Source organism: Phalacrocorax aristotelis, chromosome 6, assembly GCF_949628215.1.
Source record: "Phalacrocorax aristotelis chromosome 6, bGulAri2.1, whole genome shotgun sequence".
Classification (NCBI taxonomy): domain Eukaryota; kingdom Metazoa; phylum Chordata; class Aves; order Suliformes; family Phalacrocoracidae; genus Phalacrocorax; species Phalacrocorax aristotelis.
Genome location: NC_134281.1, coordinates 18849738 through 18873996, shown reverse-complemented (window position 1 = coordinate 18873996; position 24259 = coordinate 18849738). Strand labels below are relative to the sequence as shown.

At 37.5% G+C, this 24259-nt stretch overlaps 1 protein-coding gene across 1 annotated transcript; it reads right to left on the bottom strand.

The window, feature by feature from the left end:
- Positions 1-167: 167 nt before the first annotated feature.
- Positions 168-23920, bottom strand: LOC142058711 (inter-alpha-trypsin inhibitor heavy chain H3-like). The gene is made up of 21 exons (XM_075096360.1): positions 23810-23920; positions 19607-19630; positions 18281-18447; positions 17165-17269; positions 16574-16736; positions 15527-15637; positions 14751-14876; positions 14045-14161; positions 13102-13270; positions 12652-12777; positions 12225-12406; positions 11072-11257; positions 9505-9644; positions 8948-9102; positions 6308-6334; positions 5313-5372; positions 4568-4681; positions 3798-4002; positions 2500-2672; positions 761-872; positions 168-660 (listed from the first exon to the last, which is right to left on the bottom strand). Exons 1-21 carry the CDS (start codon positions 23897-23899, stop codon positions 531-533), a joined length of 2682 nt encoding a protein of 893 aa, XP_074952461.1. The 5' UTR covers positions 23900-23920; the 3' UTR covers positions 168-530.
- Between the last annotated feature and the right edge of the window lie 339 nt (positions 23921-24259).

Sequence of the window (24259 nt, the reverse complement as noted above, 5' to 3'; positions counted from 1 at the left end):
GGTACAGTCAGTGGTCAGGGGGTTTTAGGTACTACTGAATTATCTGGAAATATGTGCTGGTCTGTCAGCTGTCCTCCAGTGTTGAATTTCAGACTGTACCTGGCATCTTGGGCTTTGTGAAACCAGAATGAAAACATTGATACCTGTCGGAATAACAGAACAAGGCATTAAGTACAGATGCTTTTATTTAAATCACTCCCAACTCTCAGTTACTGATTTAAAATTGGATAGAATGTTTCTGTTACATTTTACAAAGTAACATTTTAAGGTGGAATTTTAAAACTAGTAAATTAATTCAATAAAACAAGGATATTTCAGGGGATGAGTGGTATCTGTGCACATGAGCAGAACAGCTGTTCAGTACTTAAGAGTTGATCAAATATGCAGTAAAACTGTGAGAATCCGTCATAGCTTGGCATTGCCAAACATGGTAAGCTTATGTATTTTTAATAGTTCTTAAACATTGAAAAATACTGCTCTTCCAGACAAATACTCTGTATGCACGTGAATTTGGAGGAAGTTGTAGCTGTTTAAAACAGACTGGAAACAATATAGTCTGTATGAACACCATCTATCAGCCCAGCTCCATTGTTATGAACAAACCAGCAAGGAATATCAACGCCGTGCTTAGGATCTCTTCTGAAATCCTTCTGCCAGCCCCTGAAAGGGAAAATACAGTCATGTGATTATCAAATCAGAAACTGTACTTTGACAAGTTAATCTTTCCTAAGTCTTTGCTAAGGACTTAATTATTTTTTACCTTGTTACTGTCAGTTCATTGTTTTTAACAAGCATTGTGGCATCTGGTTTCTCGGGATCAGACCCAGGATGAATTTCAAGTATGGTGAAGTCAATGGGGTGGAAAAACTGTCCTGAAAATAGAAGCCAAAATCACCATTTCAGGCATGTTGCACACATTAAACCAGAAACAAACCAAACAGAAACCCCAGAATTTCTACAGTCCCAACCTATTTCCTGTGTCCCCTCAGGGGTTTGAATGAATAAGAAAACACCAAGTTTGGTATACACTTGGACATATGCCTATGGTATTGTTTTCTTTTTATAAACCAGAATTCTGTGCATATCACCTGGATGTAAGTTCCAGCTTCTGCGTGCACAGTAAAACTAGCCTCTTCTAAATATCCTTCAAGATATCCTCACTGTGTCTTGTCTATTCAGTTGTATTTATTATACACTCTCCAAGTCTTTACCTTTTTTTAATAAAATAATGCATGTGTTGATCTCTGAAATTTTTGGATGTGATTATGCTCAGAACAGGGCTGACATCTAATGAATTTTTGCACTCCTACCAGGATTAGCTTTTGCACACTTTTACCCTGTCTGGGCCGGTGCAGGATGCTGCTGGAGTGCTATAATGAGCATGGATTTTTAGATTTAGATTTAGAGTCAAGTACAGATGCAAAGTCAAAGGTGATGAAAATAGCTATGAGATGTATACATCAGCAAACTGTAACATGGCGTACACATGTCACGTGGGCTTCTGCAATTTTCTTGCTACTTGCAATTCATACTACAGAAGAATAACTTCTGTGTGAAGTCCTTTAGCCTGAGGAGACTGGAGCAGGAAAGTATAAATAACATTCCATCCTTACTCTGCTCTTTTTCTGTTTTGTTACAGCACCTCCCAGGACACATGGACCTAACACCTACTACCACTGGTACCTTGGCTCGCTCTCCTCAGGCCTCACAGTGCATACCACGACTGAGAAGAGTAAGTTTGCAGCAGTTGATAATTTTCCACAATGAGTAAACTTATTGACCCAAAATGAATGTTTGCTGCCCTTATCCGATTTTGTAAGTGAAAATTAGAAGGCAAGGGAAAATGGCTGCTATCTGCGTATTTTCCAACAGAGACTGCATACCACCAAACCCACTACACTGGCAGAAAACAGGAATTAGTGGCGTTTAAACTTTGATCCCTGAATTACCAACTTCACCTTCTACTAGAATAAAGAATGTAGCTAATATGAGGAAAATCTTAGATGATACAAGGCATTCTGTGTTTTTAATACATGCTAGTAAATCAAGATATACCTTAACAACTCCTTTTCTTACAAGGATGCACTAATGGGGATTTGGCAAATTTTGATCAAGCAAACGCATGTATTTTCTCAGAGTGCTTGTACTTAGGAGAAAGGTGATAAGATGAAAGGAGAGATCAAACCATCCAAGAGACTGGAGAAATAGTGTAGTAAGAAAAAAAATCTGTAGGTGGGATTTAGCAAGATAAAGAGGTTTAAAGACATCAGTGAGGACAATGGATGCTAGTGATTTCAGGAGCAGCAGTGGAATTTATGAAAAGGTAATGCATAAAGTCTGAGCCCAGAATATTTTGTCAGAAATCGTAATATGGCCAATCAATGTCATCTCAGATTCCTCTGCTATCTCAGTTCAGAAATGCTAAGTACAGGAGTGTGTCTACAAATTATGTAGCCTCATAAGGAAAGGCAAACATGAAAACACTAAATGAACTCATACCTAATAATCCATGGGTCTGTTCAGACAGTTTATCACTTTGCAATGTATACAGTCCTAGGAAATCTTGGTGGAGAGGATGTTTCTTCCATACTTCATGCAAAACAACAACAAATGAGACACCACCGCCCATTGAGAGCACCAGATTTTTTTTGCTGTTAATTATCAAAGTTAAACTGAGGAAAAAAGAAAAACTTGACTTAGGGCATTGTGCTTCCCAGAGTCAACAGCAATGAGAAGACACTTGAGAAGAAGAAACTTGTCCAACAAACAAACGTGGCTTTCTAAATTGCTCAGTGTTTTTTAAAATACAGGTTTTGCTGCCTAGTTTGGTCCATGTGAATCTGTGTGTGCTCACAGACAGTCCAGGACTCATACTAAATTACACTGTAAAAGGCTGTTTAGCCTTTAAACTTTTCAGCAAGATGTTTCTACCAAAACTAATCCGATAACAGCTCAGTTAATCACCGGTAAGTTAGTGATATGTAGATACTGGACCTCATGCTCAGTAATGAAAATGTTATTCATAAAACCATCACTTCCTTGCTTGGATGCTACCTGACACCTTTTCCTTTTGTTTTTCAGCAAAGACAACTCCTGAACTGTCTAGGTTAGTGCTAGGATAAAGCAGATTTGCTTCTGATTGTGTTAGTGATACCATCAGTCTGGCTATCATAATAAAAAAAATAAGCATGCTGTATGAGTAACAGTTTTGCCTTGGTGCTCCTTCTGTTGCAGTGCCATACTTTGAGAAGGTAGTAATTTTGTTCCAGGTACACAATGAAAATGTAAATGAGGAGGAGGAGATGCTGCCCATTTCTTTTCTACATTTCCTTTTGCACAGGTGCACATGATTCTGTAATAGATAAATCTCATGAAAAATATACCTGCTGACAGGGCAAAATGTACCTATTCTATAAATATCACAATTTCCATTTCTTAAAGTGGAGATTGTTTACAGTACATTATTATGTCTTGTTTGAAAGACTACACACTATGTCGAAAGTTACTCTTTAAATACTTGCAAGACACTGTTGCATTAAGTACAATACCAAATCTAGTTTTACCTTACCCATAGTACCAGAAAATCAGTGAAAATTCTTCACTTACTTATCCCAAGCAGAGGAGTTTATGAATAATCATTCGGCAGTTATACAACAAAGTGGAGAGCAGAATCCAGCAGGACTTGGATCAGTTTCTTTTGTATTCAGACAACAAATCTTAAAAGTATATTATTGATCAACAGTAAAAGAAGTGTAGCGAGTAATACAGGAGCCTGATATTCTTCCTGTAAGCCTTACCCTTCTTGTTGCAAGGTGACTGAGTCAAGCCAGGTGAAACCTGTTTTTTCATTGCCATTCTGAATTGTGATCTTCTCAGGAGTTACTGTCAGTTTTAAATCCAGGTGCTTATTTGCAATGCCAAGTTTTCCAAAATATGTGTTTTGGATCTTTGCATCACTATTTGCTCTCTTATCACCAATGAGTTCTCCATTGATTGTGATGCCTAATGTAAAAGGGAAACATCAAGTATTGATTAACAGATAGGACCTGATCAACTGATGTCAAGGAGCCTCATCGAAATTTAACAACTCAAGGAAACAAATAGAAGTTGAAAAATAGATCAGAATTACTTGTTGATGTTTGTGTCCAAGTAGAATAAAGCTCTGGGGGCTGTTCTGTGGATTTCCACAAAGACAACAATCACTTTACTGAGAAAAGTTGAATATCTCCGAGAGCACGAGTCCATTATGGGCACAAATAGCCTGTGTGATATCGGTCTCTTTTTACCAGGTATTCCATGAAATGGCAACCTAAGGATTATTTTATTACTGGTACTACTACTCACTGAGACAAATTATGTCTCTCAACTCTCACAGTGCTTTTCCAACAAAGTCTGAAAGTTCATTTTGCTCCAAGAAGTGAGAACAGTCACGGTAATGGTACCCTGTCACAGCTACGGGAACACCTACTAACTTTGCTAAGTATAAAAGAAAGAAATGGCCTTTAAACAGAAGACATCTTGTTATAAGTATCCTGGTTTACTGTATTTAAAAAATTTAACAACTTACCTGTAACTGGATCATTTATTAACTTTAACACAGCACCTGGGTTTTCATTGATATTGAAACAAATGGCATCTTCTTTTTGTGGCACCGATACAATGAAGTGTGGATCTCCATCAACTGTAAAGGTAAATCACTGGCATTTTGTATCGTGATACACAGCTTCAAAGTTCTGCATGAAGAGTTAACATTGTGGCAATGGAACTGCTGATGCTGGGGAAGCGCAGGAACTGGTCCCTGCACAAGCTGTATGCCCAGCTTAGTCCAGCCCATCCTTCAAAGGAGCGGTGGGGTCCCGAGGAAGCTGCTACCACCTCCCCAAAGGGGAGGATGTCCTTTTTCCCTCATCTTTCCCAGGCACATGACATACACCCTGTGTCTCTTGACCACTGCAAAATTTGGCACATGGATTTGTAGGTTCAGGATGGCCACCTCTAAGTGCTTATCTCTGAGGGCCATGAAAGTATTACTGAGGGCAGGAAGTTAATCTGAATAGAGAATGGGCAGTTACCAACACAAAGCCTAGCAATGGGAAGGAGGACTGAGAAAATGACCATATATAATCTCAGTGACTTGATATTTAAAAGTCATTTAGAGATGTTTAAAGCAAATTAGAATACTAGCCTCTTGGAAATAAAAAATTGGCTGCTTTTGTGGAAGGGACTTATCTAAAAGACTCATAAGACTTGTGCAATTTAGTCTTAAATACCCTCTTCTGTTCTCCTAAGCAGACAGTACTCAAACTACTCACCACTTGTATACCATGTGGGGTGTGCTGTATATAGGTAAGATAGGGGTGGGGCTGCAGAGACTAAAGAAAAAAAAATGTTAGAAAAACGCTCATCAAAATGGAATATTTACACACTACCTGCAGAGTATATGGAAGATGTCGGGGAGTTAATATGATAGGTAAATTGCTAATTCCATCCTCGTTTTTAAAGAACATAGTCCATGGAATGAAAGTTCGTGCCCATTTTGAATCAAGCAAAGCTTCAGGATAGAGACAGATTTCACTTACAGTCTAAATTGCTTTCATGGTTTCCACGAGGCCCAAGTAATGTAGCTATATGACACAAATATCTCACACTTAAGGATTAAGCTATCAGCAAGGAAATGCAACATCACCCATTGAAAACTTCTGAGGTTTTTGACATTTGTTTATCTTCCAGAATGAATGCAAGTCTTTTCAGTAAAGACTTCAGAAAACTAGACAGAGACAGAGAGCTTGAGAGAGAGAGGCAGAGACTAATCTCCAGAGCAAAGACTTAAATCTAACTCTCCCATTTCCAGGATTGCCCAACCAGCAATCTGAAGGGTCAGTTGCTGTCTCTCTTTCTTGAATAAAGCGGTTTCTTTTTGTATAAGTAACTGAACATATTAATTTAGCCAGAGATGGCTATGATGACATCGTAGTCCCTTGCTTTATATAATTCCAAAGGAGATGTAAATTCAAGTCCATCCTCTGTTCTTGGGAAACAGCTTTCAGGAAAAAATAGTGTTTTGATGAACTGGCATTTACTCTTTAAAAGCTATTTAGCTGAAACTTTTTCATCAGGTATTGTTCAACCTTTAAGTGGGTTCTTAGCAGTGAACAACATCTTAGCAGTAAGCAGAATTTGGTAGTATTTGTTAAAATAGAGTTGTAAACCCAGAAAAGGCAGTTTCTATCTCTAGTAATTTCAGTTGTCTGAATCAATTTCCTTTGACAGATGCTGCTTCATTCAGAAACTTAAACTAATGACTTACCCCGATTAACACCCATGAGACCCTGTCCTGTGAATGAAACAAAATGTTATATTAGAGGCTAGAAAGAATAAAAAGCAATCTCTCCCACTTCCCTCCTTCCACCAAAACCAACTCCAAAATCTTGTAATTGTGTACAAATTTCTAAATACCTAAAAAGAAAAACTTATTCAAAACAGTTTTAGTACTGCAACAAAGCAAATGTCATGAACAGGCAGAAAGCATGCCCTACTTTTCAGCAAAAATGTTACTTCTCCAAAGGCATGGGGTTTGCTCTGTAAGGGGCTGGAACAACCTGCTCTTCTCTGATTCCTCTGTGCCATCCTGTTCTAAACTGTACTACTGGGAAGTCAATAAGATTTACCCACTTGCTTCCACATTTTTCTAGTCTTTTTTTTTATACCTGAAGCTATGGAGAGGTGTCTGAAGACAGGACTTTGTGCTGAAGAAGCAGCAAGCATAGCATCAATGAAGACATCTCTGGATGAGAGACTGCTACACACAGGTATGCAGGAGTCAACAGTGCTAGCCCTGGAAAGCAACTTCATTGTACTGGGACTGAATTTTGTGATGGTGGGATGCTGCAATTATCAGAGATAGGAGGAACCACATTGAAAGTGGTATTTACAAACTTTTCCAGCTGAGAAGGTTTTAATCTATTAATAACACAGTCTTGTTTTATTCACCAAGAATGTTATGAAAATATTGCATCCTAGATCAAGTAAGTGTTGCAGGAAATCCATCTCTAACAGTTAAGAATATTAGGTAAATTTAATACGAAATGTACATACCTTCAGCTGTTACCATGGGCAGGCAAGAAGTAAAAGGAAGCAAAAGAGAAATTTACGGTGTCAGTTTTATGATTAAACAGGAAGGATTCTGACCCTGTTAAAACATATTCTAAGAAAAGAAATTTAAAACTGTTGACAATTCAACCAGATATCTTCAGTATTTTAAAATTCCATGTCTTCCCAATGACACAACTCTATATTTGTAGATCAAACACAACTCTGTATTTGTAGATCAAACAGAAAGACATTGAAAGTAAAAAGCTGTTATGGGGGGCAGCAAAACTGCAATTAATTTTGCATATGACAAGAGTGCTATTAGTAATTGTTTTATTGTTATGTCATTTCCATATTGCAAAATGTTTCTTCTTAGTTTTACTCTTTTGTGGTTTTTAAGGCATTTGCATCATCCTGTTAATACTGACTGGATGATTCAGTAATCCTGTCTGTGAATCTAGACTCTAGGGTATGTAGAAATTATTTTCGTTTCTTATACAGCAGTAGTGTTTTGAGTATTTTCTCCTATTACTGCTCTATACTTTCTATATACAAAGAGGATTTACTTGGAAAGAGGTTCAGAAAAGGGCCTTTGTACTAAAAGTACCTGGAAAGGGAAAGCAAAGAGCTGAAGATCACTCTGAGTGGATGCCACTTCTGTCAGATGTTTGGGTAAGTTTTTCCATCTTATGGAGTCCAGCTGTAAACTTTAAAGTTGTTACGCCGTATAGTGACTTGAATGTTAAATTAAACATGAAGTGGTTCTATGTCAGTATTCCATTATGATGGTTACGAAAAATAAAGTGAAACTTTTATCAGCAGAATGCTTGAAGCATTATTCAGAATTGAAGGGTACTTAGCAATTAATTGGTTTCAGGACTTACTGCAGTTGAAAGAAAAACCCACTAACCTCCAAAAAGTATCTCTGTTATGCTAAAATGCCTTAAGTTACCATGCCAAATTTAGGAGATGAGAAAGTTTTTCATCTAGAAGCCAGCACAGAGACCACACAGATCCTGGGAGAAAATTTTAGGGGCACTAAGCAAGCATTTGGGGAAATAATGGATGCTAACAGAAGAGATTGAAAAGCCTCACAAGAGGTTTGTCAGACCTGTTGAACGAGGGAGAGATGAGGATGGCCTGAACAACACATATAGGTGAGGGTAGGGTGGCTTTGTGGTGCACTGAGCAGATAGAATTTGCCTTACTTTGCTAAATAGGAAATGAGTCATTTTGTTTCACACAGGTTAAACAAAGAGGCTGAACTATATGAAAGCACAGTGTGTCACTGAGCAAGGAGTTAACAATTAGCCAAAGTATCAGAGGAGTTGAGAACAAATTGTGCACTTTCAATATAATTGCTTCTCTTTCTGCACTGTGCATGAATACTCTGTTTTACAGATGTAATAATTTTCTTTTTACAACCCAATAAATCCTGCAAGAGGAAGATCTCATGCAAATTTTCCCCTTTCACACAGAAAGACGTTACTACACCTACCCCTAAACTGAAGTATGTAGAAAAAAAAAAAAGAAGGTGATGTGAACTAATCTGAATATAGCTGGATTATTAGATTAGAAATGCTTCTTGGTTTTTGATGTAATATTTTATATATGTAGCTTAAAAAACACTTATTCCTGATTTATAGGATTTTGCCTATATTTAGCAATGAAGGATGGTTTGATGGAAATGAGCTTTACAATAAAAAGTAATTTTGCATAAACCATACACATGCAAGGTTCAGAAAGTAGATTTTTCAGATACATGTTTAAAACTGTGCCCACATGAGAGCCTTTCATCAGGGGAACATCAAAGGAACACTTGGCTTCTCAAATAACTTAAAACTGTGAAAATGTCTACCTTCAGTGGGTTTATCGGCAATCCCATCCTGATTGTCAAAGTCTTCTGGCTTTGTTACCACCATGGATGTCAGTGGTGTTACAAACTTGTATTTTAGTGAGAGATCCAGGGCCTTGGCTGTAAGATTCTCCTTTTCTTCTCCTGTAGCTGCAATACTGAATATAGGTAGAGACTCCTAGCATCAGTGTTTGCTAAATTACTCATTGAACTCAGGATTAAATATTTTTCTTTAAAGTGAAGTTGTTTCTCTGCAGCTAATTTATCAATAAGGAATATCTGTCATAGTCTCAGAGCACATCTGATACACCTGGCTATCCAAGAAAAAGGCAAAACCTGTGTTTTATATTTGCAATCATTTAAAACTGTTTAATTTGCAATCTGAAACAGGAATACTAAGGTTGGGGAAGAGAATAGGTTGGGAGATTTTCCTTACTGTTTTTTATGCCTTCCCACTGGCACCTCAGTGTGATGAGAATTTCAGCTTCACATTCTAGAAGTTACACCAGACAGAGGGCTTAATGGGTTCATAGCTAAGATGTTATTCTAGATATAATTACCGTTTTTCCAGGAGCTGTTCAATGGTGAGATAAGCCCAGAGCCTTTCAATGTAATCTCCAAATATGTATTCTTGTTCTTGGAAAGCTTTAGCTGTTTGCTCAGTATCTTGTTGTGTAGTATATGATAGGGCATCATTAGCCTGTTAGGAATAAGAAAACTTCTCTGTATCATAAGTAACCAGGGACTTCCAGAATCTCCCAGAATCAAGACCTTCACATCAGAAAATCTATTAAATTGAAAAACTGTCTGGTCCTACACAGCACTTGCCCAGGAAATTGCCACTGTTGTACCAGGGTTTTGTTCCATTGCTCCTGTGAAGGTTAGTGGTGTATGGTATAGGACATAATGCAGTTTCCAACTTCACATGGCATTTTTGTTCATTAGGATTTGGTTACTCAGGATTTAAAGAAGTTGATTATGACACTGATTTCATACAGGAACATGTTCAAGCAGATATGCTGGCTAACTTACGAATAATACGTTATTTGTATTTGAAATGGAACTGTTGGAGAGGGTTGAGAGGAGGGCCACGAAAATGATCCGAGGGCTGGAGCACCTCTCCTAGGAGGACAGGCTGAGAGAGTTGGGGTTGTTCGACCTGCAGAAGAGAAGGCTGCAGGGAGACCTTATTGTGGCGTTTCAGTACTTAAAGGGGGACTATAGGAAAGATGGGGGCAAACTCTTTAGCAAGGCCTGTTGTGACAGGACAAGGGGCAATGGTTTTAAACTAAAGGAGGGTAGTTTTAGGCTGGATATAAGGAAGAAATTTTTACAATGAGGGTAGTGAAACACTGGAACGGGTTGCCCACAGAGGCTATGGATGCCCCAACCCTGGAAACATCCAAGGTTAGGTTGCATGGGGCTCTGAGCAACCTGATGTATTTGAAGATGTCCCTGCTCACTGCAGGGGAGTGGACTGGATGACCTCTAAAGGTCCCTTCCAACCCAAACCATTCTATGATTCTATGAAATACATCTAATTTCATATAATGTACTTAATATACCCACCACAGTGCATGGGGCATATATGCAGTTCACAGTATTTATGATAACATCTATAATATGTTTGTGTTGTGTTTCTTAAATATCAGGGGCAAATATTTTTACAGAATGCAGATCTGAAGAGTATTTAGATCACTTGGTTTGTATTAGAAGTAGGCTTCTGTTTTAAGAGGAAGGCATTTCAAATATTCAGCTGGCTCATACATCAGTTTTCTTCATCCAATGAAGACTAGTGTCTGTGAACACTGAATATTTGGCTCCTGAACAAAGCAGGTGGGGTATTTAGAGACTAAACTAACAATAAAAAATATCTGTTAGCAAAGCTAATCCAGTCACACTGCACAAAGTTGTTCCAGACTGACCCTAGTATACCTGACTGAGCTAGGCAAGTAACTTGAAGTTTTAAAAGCAATGACTTTGGTGCATTTAGTTTCTCACATATGCAGTAACACGTTCCTGTCTCTGAGGTAAAGAAATATCAGTAAATATTTTGAGTATTGCCAGATTGTGATTGTCTGACATTTTGTGTAGCAAGGCACTTAAGTCAAAGAAATCCATACTTACGCCTTCACCTCTCACATCTACAGTCAAACTGTTTTGGTTGTGGTCTATAAAGCGCCCAGCCACCACAATCTCAGACCCATCATAGAAATGCTTAAAACTGTTTTTAGTTAGGTCGGATATTTCATTTTCTGGGTAGTTTAACTCCACATCTGTAAGCATGGGATTTGACACCTCATCATAAAACCCCTACAGGATAAAAAAAAATAAAAGGAAAACATTTAACTATCATTGTTTCTTTAATTTATAGGTAGATCCATACCCAGAAACATTATTCTATGTCAGCAATGAAAACAGAAAGTACATTTTAGAAGAAATATTTAAATATTCAGTTAAATCTCAGAGTGCAAAGCCTACAAACCTACAAATAACAGAAAAGAGAATGGCCATAAAAACTCTTCAGTCTCCCTAAGACAGAGGAAAAATATCTGAAAACAACATGCTCTGGGTGATGAGTTCCACTAATGCTACTCAAGAGGGATCCCAAGCTTCCCCGTTTGATAGAAATAAGTTTTTAGATCTATTACCTGCAGAGACTGAAGGGACAACATAAGCCAAAGGAGACTAGATATTTGATTTTTGCAGATCTTGCAATGAAATCCAGTATCTAAATTCTTTGGTGAATTTTTCAGATGGCTGCTATTGGAATGTGAGAAGTAAAATAGGTCAACTCTGTACTGCTTATATACCTGTTCTCATGCCTTATACAACTCTTAAATGCTTCAGAAGTATGGTCTTACCATACACCTGCTGGAAGTGAGTTCCTAAAGACAGAATATAAGAGCCTTTATGCTCTGTCATCCGTCTCTTCCCTTGACGTGACATCAACTACATGATCTGTGAGGTATGGGAGATATAATGACTGCAGCAATTTTGCTGCACACCAAAGTGTCCTTCAGAACCACAACTTGTGTCACCCTATGCCAAGTATTGAACCCTATTCCATAGTCCACAGTATCACCTTTTTACTGTCGTTCTACTTTCTGCTTATATAAAGGAAGGGGAAAGTTAAAGGCAACTAATATTCCGATTAGAGCAGACTCTTGATTACCTTAGTACCAGATTACCCTTTGAGATTTTGATTACTTCAAAATACATCTGTACGGTTATCTGAATTAATGTATCTCTCATCTAATTTAAGTTGTGATTACTATACCTGAAGCTGTAAAGCTGCATCAGAGTCAGGATAAATCCGACGAGCCAAACCTTTATTCTCCAGTGCCATCTTCTCCAAGAAGTTGTAGTCAACACCATAGCCAAAGCCAAGATTGTATAAGGGATATTTTCCTTCAGTGGCTTTTTTTACATGTGCCTGAATGTCCTGAGTATTTGATATGCCTGCATCAAACCAGAAAAAGTTTGAGTTTTCTTCATAAACAGATAAAATTATCACAAAACAAAATGTGGCTAGTCATGTTTAGATTTCTTAGGAGCCATTATCAAAAACTTATTTTAGTAGTATGATGTAGTATAGTAGCATTTCAATCATGAAAACATCCAGAAGTCAAAGATTGAGACCAATTTTAACTGAGCATTTTTTTGTTAGTTAATTCACTCTGTTATTCCATCCAACACAAACTTACCTACATTTGGTTGGCCATCTGTTAACATGATAATTATAGAAGCACTTCTCTTGGGCACAAGGTTTTCTTCATGAGCAGCATTCAGCATATTTATTCCCCTCATTATACCACCATATAAATTTGTCACTGCAAGGTAGCCACAGAAATTTGGTTTCGGCACAGACAGTCAAAATAAATGCTCAATTTTCACTGGAATCTGATGAGATCTCGTAACAGTATGAAAATGAAAGATATGGGTTTGCAAGCAGGGAGATGCTTAGATAGAAAAGTACTTGGACTTTGGAAACAGAAGGAAAAATAGATGTCATGTTCTGAGTAAATTTCAACTTTAGTAATGTCTCACCAGTAATTAAAAAAAAAAAAAAAAAAAGCTGTAGCACTGTGTCCACAGACCAAATTGATAAATTAACTTACATAATGACCTATTGGCAAGTCCAGTCAAGTACTTACGGCCTTCAGTGTCAATGCCCTGAACAAACTTCCTTGCTTCATCCAAATTCTCAGGAGTTGCCTTGATTAATGTTTCTTTCCAGGTATGTACTTCACTACCAAATAGTATGAAATTGAAGAAGTCATCTTCTTTAATGTCATCTAAGATTTTTAGAAGTGCTTCTCTTGTCTGTAAGACAAAAGAGATTTAAACTTATAGTTCAACATTTAATGAAATAGGTGCTTAAAGATTTTACATGATTAATCTCTCAGCATTTGGGTATTTTTAAGTTTTACAGTGTGTCATGGAAAAATTCTGAGCTTGTTCTGTCCTTGCTAGTCCCTGCGTCTATTTCAGAGTAACTTCAGTGAAGTCAGCCAGCTGCAATTACATCTGGTAAATCTTCATAGCTGAGAGGGAAAACAGGTCTCCCGTCACAGATCATTGCTTACACTGAGGTAAGATGGCATGGAAAATTGGAAGTGATGGGAAATGGGTAGCTACAAGTTGGCGGAGAAGCTCATATGCAAGCAAGCACTGATATTTTGATGCTGCACCAAAACCTGAAAATTCTGAGCATTAGCTTAGAATCAGGAGTTCTAACTATGAAAAGAGCTGCTGCTTCCCCAAGGAGACAGAACGAACAACATAGATTATGCACATAATACTGTATGCACATTTTAATTTTGGAACTGTCCAGTACACATGACAGAGCTCTCTGGAAATGTTGATATTGAGAGTTTTGAACTAATAATATTTATAAGTAAATATAGCCTACATGTATAGAATTTTGTTCCACAGTAATGCTTCAAACTAGTACTTACGGTACCGAACATTAGAGAGGTCACAGATTGAAACCACTTGGTATAGCTTAAGCAGCGCATATGCACTATAAGCCACCATGTCCCTTTCATCACAACAGAGGCTCTTCCATTGGGACTTTATAGTAATATAATAACTTACTTGTTGTATTTCTCTTCCAGACATTGAGCCACTAATATCTATTACAAAAATAACATTCTTGGGCAACTTTGGGAGATCTGTTGGTGCAAAGAAGTGTACAAAGTAGCCATTGACAATCTGAAAAATAAAAGGTAAAAAAAAAAATAAAACCAAACTAAAAAAAACCCACCTTTGTATTTTATATAGCATATTATAATATACTTTTGTATATTATAAAGTTAATAAAGAAGAAATTACTTTCATTTAGAGTCTAGCCCCTAAGTGGACTAATAGGCTTTAATGGCCATGACTAGTCTCATCTCTGTCCATGGGTCCAGGAGCTTCACTGAAGTGCAAGCCTGGGCCTTTACTCCCTGCCTGAGCCACACTGTAAGAATCCCTGTCTCCAGCTGTGTCACAGCCATACCTGTTCCTGTCCATGGACCACACTGATCTGGATCCCATCCTGCAGACTGACTTCCCACCTTGACCTTGGGCTGCCTCATCGCCATAAACTCGCCTGATGACCTGGACTCTCAGTGGAATTTGGCTACCATCTCTGGGTCTGCCTTGCTCACATACTGTGGGGAGTGGGCTCTTGGCTGGTGAAGCCCCTGTGCTGTCAGCTCCTTGTCCTTTAGGGAACAGCTGGCCCTCGCTGCTCCCTGAGCTTTACTACGCAAGCTAAGCTGTTCAAGAGTTCCAAATTTCCAGCTGTCAGGTTTACCTGCAAATTATCTGGCGTTGTTCTCTTCACATCATATCTTACAGTAAAATCCCCATCCAAGGCAGACTGTGAGCAATTTGCACAGGTTCGCTGCTGATCAAGACTTGGCTTGAAAGAGATATGCCCCTGAAAAGAAAAGCTTTCATTAGATCTGAACCTTAATAGCTGAAAATTTTCTACAGAACACAAAGTTGTTCATGTTTTTGTAAAACTAGTATATTTATATTCACAGACATGAGAACAACCTGTTTTATCAGGTTACATATTAGTTTGTATCCATACGTATTTATATATTGATGGGTAACTGATATGTGAAGGCTGCTATCTAGAGCTTTCTTCATATGTTTACTTTCCCTTCTTCCTTAGGTCAGCCCTCCACGCTGAATGACACTTTTGATAAGGCTGTTGGGCTGTCTATGTCTTGGGAATTCTACCACCTCCATACATGAGGAAACTACTTGTTACTGACTCAGTTCTTCTGTAAGAAATAGTCCTATCAGTATCCAGATTTCCAACTACTGCTGTGGGACAAGGCCTACTAGTTTGGGTACAGTACCATGCTAACAGCTACGTGGCTTCCAACCTGCATGGAGATGGCCTTCAGCTTGCTAGCTGGGAATTCAGAGTTCATTTGCACAGACAAGCCTTTATTGTATTTTTTCTATTTCTTTGTTTCCTCTCACTTCCATTGCTAGCCACTACAGCACTTTTGCACTGACATTATTTCAGAATTAGAACAGTAATAAATAAATTATGGAATGCAGCAGTCATTATACCTTTTTGTCTGAAAACTTTTTTTCAATTATATTTTGTAGATCATTGGTGATGAATGTTCCTTCTGCTTCCAGCTCAGTGATACCCTGCGGCTCAAAGATATCTACTTCAATCTGAAATATTAATTGAAAATTCATTGTCATTGATTACCCCACAGTATATCAATTTAGCCATTTACAGGAGGATCAGTAGGCAACTACAGATGTGAAAGAGGGATTTTTGTAAAAGCAAAATAAATTTTGTAATTCAGAATGGCAGTACCAATCCAACTTGTGTGGACACACCATGAGCCAAACAGGCCTTTTTATACCTAGAAGTTAAAAACAAAGCTAGAAACAAATCAACATTAATAGAAACATAACTTGTTTGAAAGCTAGACACTGGAATTTTGTAAAATGTCAATAAATACTCAAGTCTTTCAAAAATATAACCCAGCCATTACCTGTGAGTTGTGCCCAACTTTGACGTACATTTCAGTATGCCTTCTATCATAGTGTATTTAAAATTATGCTGCATAAACTCTCATAGATGCTGAGTTTTGTAATGACTTTTACACAGCATTTTCTGGGCATACAATGGAAAAAAATTTTGCCTTAGAGCTAGGTCTTAGCAAGGGTGATAGGAGTGATCAAAGACATGTTTTGGCACACAAAAGCTGCAGTATTCCAGAATGCAATATATGTATCATTGTAATTTAAGATTACGTATTTTCATGGTGGTGAGAGAAAGTTGTAGTTTACGCTACAAAGGCATTTATGAAAGTTATTACTCTTCTATTTTACGCCAAAGCATTGTAATAGCTTTTTTCAGTTTCCATATATCATTTCTTTTGGAGGCTTAGTAGCTGAGCGAATTTGTCAGGCTTACAAATAAAAACCTGCACTAAAGCATACTGGACTACCCATGTGATTCATTAGAAATATTACCATGGGCCTTTAGCTTACCTGTGAACCAAGGGGATTGACCATGGTACTCCACTCTCAACAGTTGTATAGAATTTCATCATCTCTCAAATTACAGTACCCAGTTTGATAGAGTTTGCCATTTACCTCAAAATCTTTGACAAGCTGCTTTGGTTTTACTTTGATGAACATCTCATATTTTCCAAACTGTCGCTTCAGCAGTTCCTCATATGTGAGTTCAAAAGTTACTTCACTGGCTGCTGCAATGTTGACTGAGACAGTGAATTTTTCTGTTTTTCTTCCTGAAGCTCTGTATTTAAGTGGGTAAGAAAAAGAATACCTTTATCCTCTTTCACAATATTTATTGTTTGGGTTGGTGGAGTATGATTTTCAAAAAGAAATTTTCAAAAACAAAGATGGGAATTTTGATCTGCTGCTAAAATCATACTCAAACAGTGTAGAATTTATTCAAGTTTCCCAGTGAGCTTAATCCCAGGAATGGGTCACACAAAGACAGGAGAAGTTGCAGAAGCAGCTTTTCCGTAACTGCAAATACTGTTTGCGTAGTCAGAAGTTGTATTTCCTTTTTATAATTTACACCACAATAACTCTAACTTAATGATTGTTCTTTGCTCCTGTAAAAAACAAACTTCAGAAATACGCCAGAACAAGGTATTTCCAATCTCACAATTTGCTATAGGATGGTGGTGTGGAAGCCACAGAAGACATCATTCTTACTTGACAAGACCAGCAGTCTGGCCCTTTGAAACAGCCTTCTCATACTGCTTTTTTGCAACTTCTTTTTCCTTTATAGTTCCAGGATAAGTGACACCATCAATTGTCCTGCAGATGAAGAAGTCTGAGTTTAGCTGAATGCACTGATAAGTGAAAAGCTACTATTGGCAATTCTCCCTTTACTGACTGGTTTGCACTTTCTGATATTGCAAAGATTTGAAGACTTTCACTGAAGCTAGTCTTTTTGGTGAATTTAGCTGGAATGAAGAGCTCTGTGCTCAGTATCTTAAGAGAATCTAAACCAAATTTTACTTTGAAAATGAATTAGATCAAAACTGGGTTGACAGCAACACTACTTGCATCTGCCATATTCCTACACTTCAGCAGCTTGACAATCTCATCTCATCTAACGTCAAAACAACTCTCTCAGTGAGACTCATCTGTCCAAATGTAGCTGTCTACAGCTGAACATTTCATCCTTAGACCACTAAACGAGCATTTCTCATAGGGGATTCATCTCATCCTAAAATAAAAGTTCTAGTTTGCATTAAGAGTAGTTATGCCCTAAATACTACTATTTCTTTTCACTGAAAATAAAAAGGCATAGTGTGATTAGAAGAGATGGACGTGTTTAAACTGAATTAAACCTCATAATGGTGTGAGAATTGCATATGATTGCAACTAAATGTACAAATGTAAAGGAATAACTATATTTCCTGCCTTTCATTCAAATATGATTTTTAAATGAAGAGATAAATTAAGCTATAATGCCATCAGGGAAATTAAGTAATGGAACTTTTTGTGTTTGATAACACCAGAGTAAGTAAGTGGTATTTCTGAAAAGGTGACTGGATCTCCAGAGAAGATCCCCCATTCCCTAAGGTTCATGAGGATTAATATAAATAATTGAAAATTAGTCATCTTTTCTATAGATGTACCAATGTTTGTCTTTCTCCAAGTATCTTGCATGTTAGCTTAATAGTATCAGAAAATTACCCGTGAGGCATTTAGAAATCTATCAAATGGCGAAGTAAAAGCAAACATTTGGGCTCAGTTTCTCCCAGTTGCGTTGGCACAGATTTTTTAGTCTTCTCTAACAATATTGTAAAGATTACACACATGCTAAAGTTGGTAATGAAGGCTGTCTTAGGGAGTTCAACATCAAAGACGACTTCTTTATGTACATTTCCACGATTGACTGCTTGACTGGTGATGACATTGTGGGCAAATCGGGAAGTTATTTTACTATCAATTTTCATGCTATAGATTTCTATCCCATTGACAACCTGTAAATTGAGAAATGAAAAAAAAAAAAAAAGAGCCAGCTGTTACACTGATGTCTCTGTTAACCAGCTATAATTGTATTTTTGAAAAGAAATCTTGGCAGGACATTCTATCAGTCCAAAGCAAAACAGGAAAGACCTAATCATAAGAACTGTAGCACAGCTGTATTTCCTTGGATATCTATCCCATTGCCATCATGGCGCTATTCCATGAGTTATAACTATAGCCTCTTTAACAAAATACTACCACCACAGCAAAGATACTGCCATTACAAGAATCAGGGTTTTTTCTCTACTGAGACTGTGACTTTTGATTATGGTTAGTCAAAGAGCACAACTTACTGCTGCCCCTCTGTATTAGTGACTGTAATTATCAGTTGAGTGGATGACTCCTAGAGCAGGGATATAAGTAGTCATCTTGTTTAAAAATAGACCTAAACAATTCCAGATGGCTCCAAATTAATTTTACATTATTTTAAATTTCCTCACAACTGGGGCTCATTCTTTTTTAAACAAGGAAATGGGTAGAACGATATTTATCTTTTTGAATCCTTAGGTATAAAGTTGCTGGAGACTATATGAAAGCACAGGTAACAGATTTAACTCCTTAGGCAACTCCACAACAAGGTCTTGTTTCTTGCAGCAAAACCAGCACTGGAAAGAACCTTGGGTGTTTTATGGTGGACCTGATCTATGGCTGGTTGATTAAGAAGGTCTCCAAACAGTCAAAGCATTTAAGCATTGCTGAAGTGGAGTCCAGATGCCAAGTGGAATCAGACTCAGAGATGAGGTCTCCTGTCTTCCTTAGAAATAACTACAACATAAAATAAAAGTAAAAATAAAACCAGCATAGAATGGATGTCCATTAGATATACAGACATGACTTCAAACAACTTTGCTATTTATTCAAATACAACAAGGTTAAAAATCATTTGTTCATTCTCTTTCTTTGTCCAAGAGTTTCCATCAGAGCTTGGAAAGCTACTGTCTAGTTAGTCCTACTGCTTAAAACAAGCAACTCTGGGCTACTCCCCTTGTCACACACTCAGAAATATTAATTTGCTCAGTCTGGCCTCATAGAAACATGTTGTGAACACAGTAAGAATATTCTTGTCACTATAAACCTCTCTCAGTAGCCCAGACAAAATCAAGCCTTACTCACCAAGTCATTATCAGCATTTCGCTTCTGTAAAGAGAAAAACATGGAAAAAAATCATAACTAAGGTAGGAAAGCTGCATTTAGAAATAAATCATTTAGCACCTATGTAATTGTCTTCTGCTTCCAAGACCAAAGAAGTTGTCCAGGAGTAGGAAGGCTTGAGAAAGGCCCTCATTAGTAAACTGAAGTAAATTTGAGGGAAGAGCAAGTAAGGCATCTGAGGCAGGTATAATTATTTTGCTTATAGCATTCCTAGTTTTGGTGAATCTTTTGGGTTTCACCTGATTTTGTATTTTACTCAAGTGACACAAGAAGAAGTTATCTTCTTTCAGCTGAAAAACAATAATGGATTGCCTGAGAGATGAGGGGAGAGTGAGTGGAAAAGCAGCTTGAATGCTCATAGCCATTTATATTTAAATGTCATTGAGACTAAAGAACATACTAAGATCTGCTTAATACAGCATTCTTGAGTATAGTTTGGCTGAGTGATGACATCAAAGTAAAAACAGAATATCTTGTCCTGTGGGTTACATCTTTTTCTTGGGAATTCCTAGTTTGGGGTCCTGTGGTATATATTTTGTCTTTTCAAACTAATTCTCATTTGGAAGAAAAAAGGTGTTTGTATTAAAGCATAAAAACCAAGCTTGTACATTTTTTTCCAGTCACACACACGTCCAAACTATCAGGCACACCCATCCTTATACTCTTTCAGACTTACTCCTAAATTTTTCCTGTTTCACCCCAACAGCCTCTCATTCTAACATGAATAGGTAAGATAGTAATTCAGCAAGCTTACAGAGAGGAGAGGCAGTCACTATGAAAGGCTCCGTGGAGAGAAAAAAAACCAAAAGCTGTTTGTTAGAACTCTTTTTTGGCATATTTGCTCCCAGAGTAGGTGCAAATATCAGAAGCTCTACAAAAATACCATGTACTCTTTTCAGAAAGAGAGAACAGGCTTCAAACATACTTATTGAATCATGTTAAAATACAGCTTGTGTAACTCAATTCCCGTAAGCACAGCTGCAAATACCTTATCTCTTTTGGCTCTAAGAGCCTCATGGATCACATTTTGTGCAAGCATGTTTACCTGCTCCACCAAATAGAGGGGTAAAGACACAATAAAGTATCAAGTCAGGTACACATCTCAGGTACATTTAAGGTTTTTGTTACCTTTCACAGTTAGGAGTTTTATGGGTTGGAAATTGAGAAACAGAGGGTTATTTTTTATTTTGAAGTTTTTTTCAAGACACTATATTAAATCGACAGTAATGCAAGGTTTTGGGGGGAGAGGCTTCTCAACCTCTGTAGCAGTCTGGCCAAAAAGTCTGCGTACGATTCTCTAGGTTCATCTTTCAAACTGTTATTGCCATACAGGTGATTTCTGTGTGTATGTCCCTCTGGTTTCACAAACCTATGTGGGCTTTTTTCATGCCTTTGTAGAATACACACAAATTCAAATCCTTCCTTTCCAAAACTGAAATTATCTTTCCTATACCTATACTGTCATTACAGCTAACCATTTTCCCTTATGAAACCCAAACTGAGGTATGGACCCTGGGAAATGAAAAGCTGTAAGTCACTGAAATGTCAGTTTGTTTGGTACAAACTTTTCCTTAAAGTGGAATTACCAAGCAGTTTAAGAATACAAAAAACCTACAAAAATGTGTTCTTTAATTACAAATTCTGCAATTCTCACTACTACCTCCTAAATGAAAAGATATTTTACCTGCAATTAATTTTTACAGAATTGCTGTTGTGCACAGTATCAGAATTATGGATCCTACAGAAGTTTTGAAAGAGTTCTGTTCTGATTCTGTAAATATTTTTCGGGGTACTCTGCCATTCTCATTGAGAAAGAAAATACAGATAAATCTCTCAGTGAAAGGTATTAGTTGCTTTGTACTTCAATGGAGATACTCAAACCCAGCTCGACATTGTCCTGGGCTACCTGCCCTAGCTGACCCTGATTTGCACAGGGAGTGGACTAGGTGACTCTGTGATTCTGTGATTATTTTTTTTATTATTCATAATAATTCGCTTGGATGTAGCTAGAGACCTCACCAACATCAAGGTCATTTTAAGCTACGTGGGCAGAAAGTGATAGTGTCCCATTAGAAAATACATTACGCAATTCTAGACCAAACTGAGATTTTAATATGCTTTACCTTGTGTAGTTACTTGATAAAATCTTTCTATAGTATTTCCATATATTTGCCCAATTGCACCAATTATTAGCATTTTTTTTCAGTTGTATAACAGTAATAAGTTCTGCTTTTGTTTTACAGTTTTGCTGTGGCACCAGCAAAGAACATAGGTGCAAAAAGTCTATAGAAATTGGAGAGGAAAAGCAGAGGAAAAAAGCAATTTGAACTCCCAAGAAAACAGGGAGGGGAAAGAGGGCTCCCATTACAGTACTTGTTGAAAGAAGCCCTGATTTTACAGCTTGGGAAACTAAAATACAGCATGACTAAGAGATTCAGCAAAGACTGTACAGTTAGCTTGAAGTGACCTCTGGGAATTCACAACACTGAATGAAGTATTTGCATATATCCCTAAGTACTACATAGGAAAAATACAGCATGAAAATTATTTCCAAATCTACAGCAACATTAAAGATTTCATCATCCCAAGTGATGCTAACTGGAAATCACAGAGAAGAGACCATAATGCTGCTAAGCTATGAAAAATAAACTTCCTTGTGTCCTATGTAGGAGTCTTGCTGCTGCCAAAATGAGAGGTCTATAAAAGGAAGGCTGTATCATTGCCACCCCTGCTTTGAATATGTAGTTCTAGGGGTAGTTTTTAATCTAGAAAAAACTTTCCTACCCTTAGCAGCTGCATGCGTAGGAACAAGGTGTACAAGTGCACTTAGGGATCTTTGATTTGGATTTTTGTTCAATTGTCAGCAGAATTAGGTCTGCCAATTGTGTTTACTTGACTATGGCTTTAAAAGCAGCTTTGACAGCTTGAACGCTACCAGCCAGCCAGACTTCCAGCCATGCTTCATCACTCTTCACTGGCATACTACTTGCTCAAAGAGCCAAGGCAGGGATGGGGACTGAGACCTTCACACTACATAGCAATCTCTTCCATTTCAATCAAATTACATTTGCATAAAGTATACAACAAAACTGGGAGAATCAGCTGACTTTTCTGTAGTGTTCTGCATGTATGGATGGAGCATTGCACAGAGCTTTGGACATCTTCCATTCAGAAAGGCTTTAGTATTGCAAGACATATAGAGAACAACAGGTAGTATGGTAATCAGGAGGAAAAAGCTACATTATATCTGGGCAACATAATGGTTAAATAACAAGAATCTATGGCATCTCCAGTTTGCAGCAATAAATCTCAGGCTGATCTTTAAAAGTTACGTATGTTATTATCCTGATTTTCAAAGAAAAAGTCTTGGAAAAGACCATAACCTAATCAACAGAAATTGACTGTAAATTGCTTTGTCCTGTTCTACTCACTCACCTACGATGCCCCCTAAAGAGATTTGCCCTCTGTAACTTCTCATAGTGTGTAACTACTGAAAGAGAGGAAAATAATTTACTGAGATGAGCAGGAGTGGCTGGCAACTTAACTGAAGAAAATAAGGCAGAAAATCAGGAAGCACTGTCTTAGAGATCCAGTCAAAAACAGAATGAGGGACATAGATGTGTCATCTATGAGTCCTGTCAGATGCATCTTGATATGATGTCCCTCATGTCACTGAGGGACAGAGATATATTTCATGTTATGCTAACATTCAAATGTTCTGAGAAAAATCCTACCATGTCACTTGGATAGTGGACATATTTATCTGGATGCCATGTTACATCTCTTTTCTGCTTCTTGGAGGCACCTTTTCACTGATATTTTCCATTGTTTTGCAGGTGCTAAAGTCAGTTCCCTGGCAGCACCAATTGTTTTACACATTTAAGTATAAGACCACTTTTTACCATTATGTGGTGATGACAGGGAAAACAGAGGAAAGTGATGCTTTTTAAAAGAGCAATAGGAAAGCTTCTTCAGAGCTGATTCAAAACTGAAGCTGATTAGAGGTAAACTATTCTGAGTCCCAAGTCTGATCTTGTGTTCACTGGTAACAGAAAACACAAAGCTCTTGGTGGCAGCACTGTATGAACTCTCTGATAAATGCTGATAAATGGCAGAAAGTTAATCTATGAAGAATGGGAGCCCCATACATGGATGATTACTTACCTTGATGTTTCTGACATGTGTTACCAAAACGTCTGATGATGCAAAGGTAGGAATCAATAATAAAATACAGAGCAAGAGATGGTTTTCCATTCTGGAAAAAAAGTAAGGTTCCAATCTGAATGATATGCATAAATATATAATGCTTTGTTTACCGAGTGTTAATAAATAACCCAGTGTGAAAAGTGGGATTAAACATTAGGCATTCAGGGAAAATCAAATAGTGAATTTTGACTTTGCATAATCTGCAGAATACTGTTATAAAATACTGTTACAGAATTTATGGAATATTTCAGCAATGTCTCTTCTATATAATATCTCCAAACACAAATTCAACAGCCATTTCTGTACAGACAACTGAAATTGATCTCTGCTCCAGACTCACCTCTTTTCCAAACGAAACTCATCATCTTTCTGATACCTTCTTAAGACTGTCCCTGGCTCAAATTTATT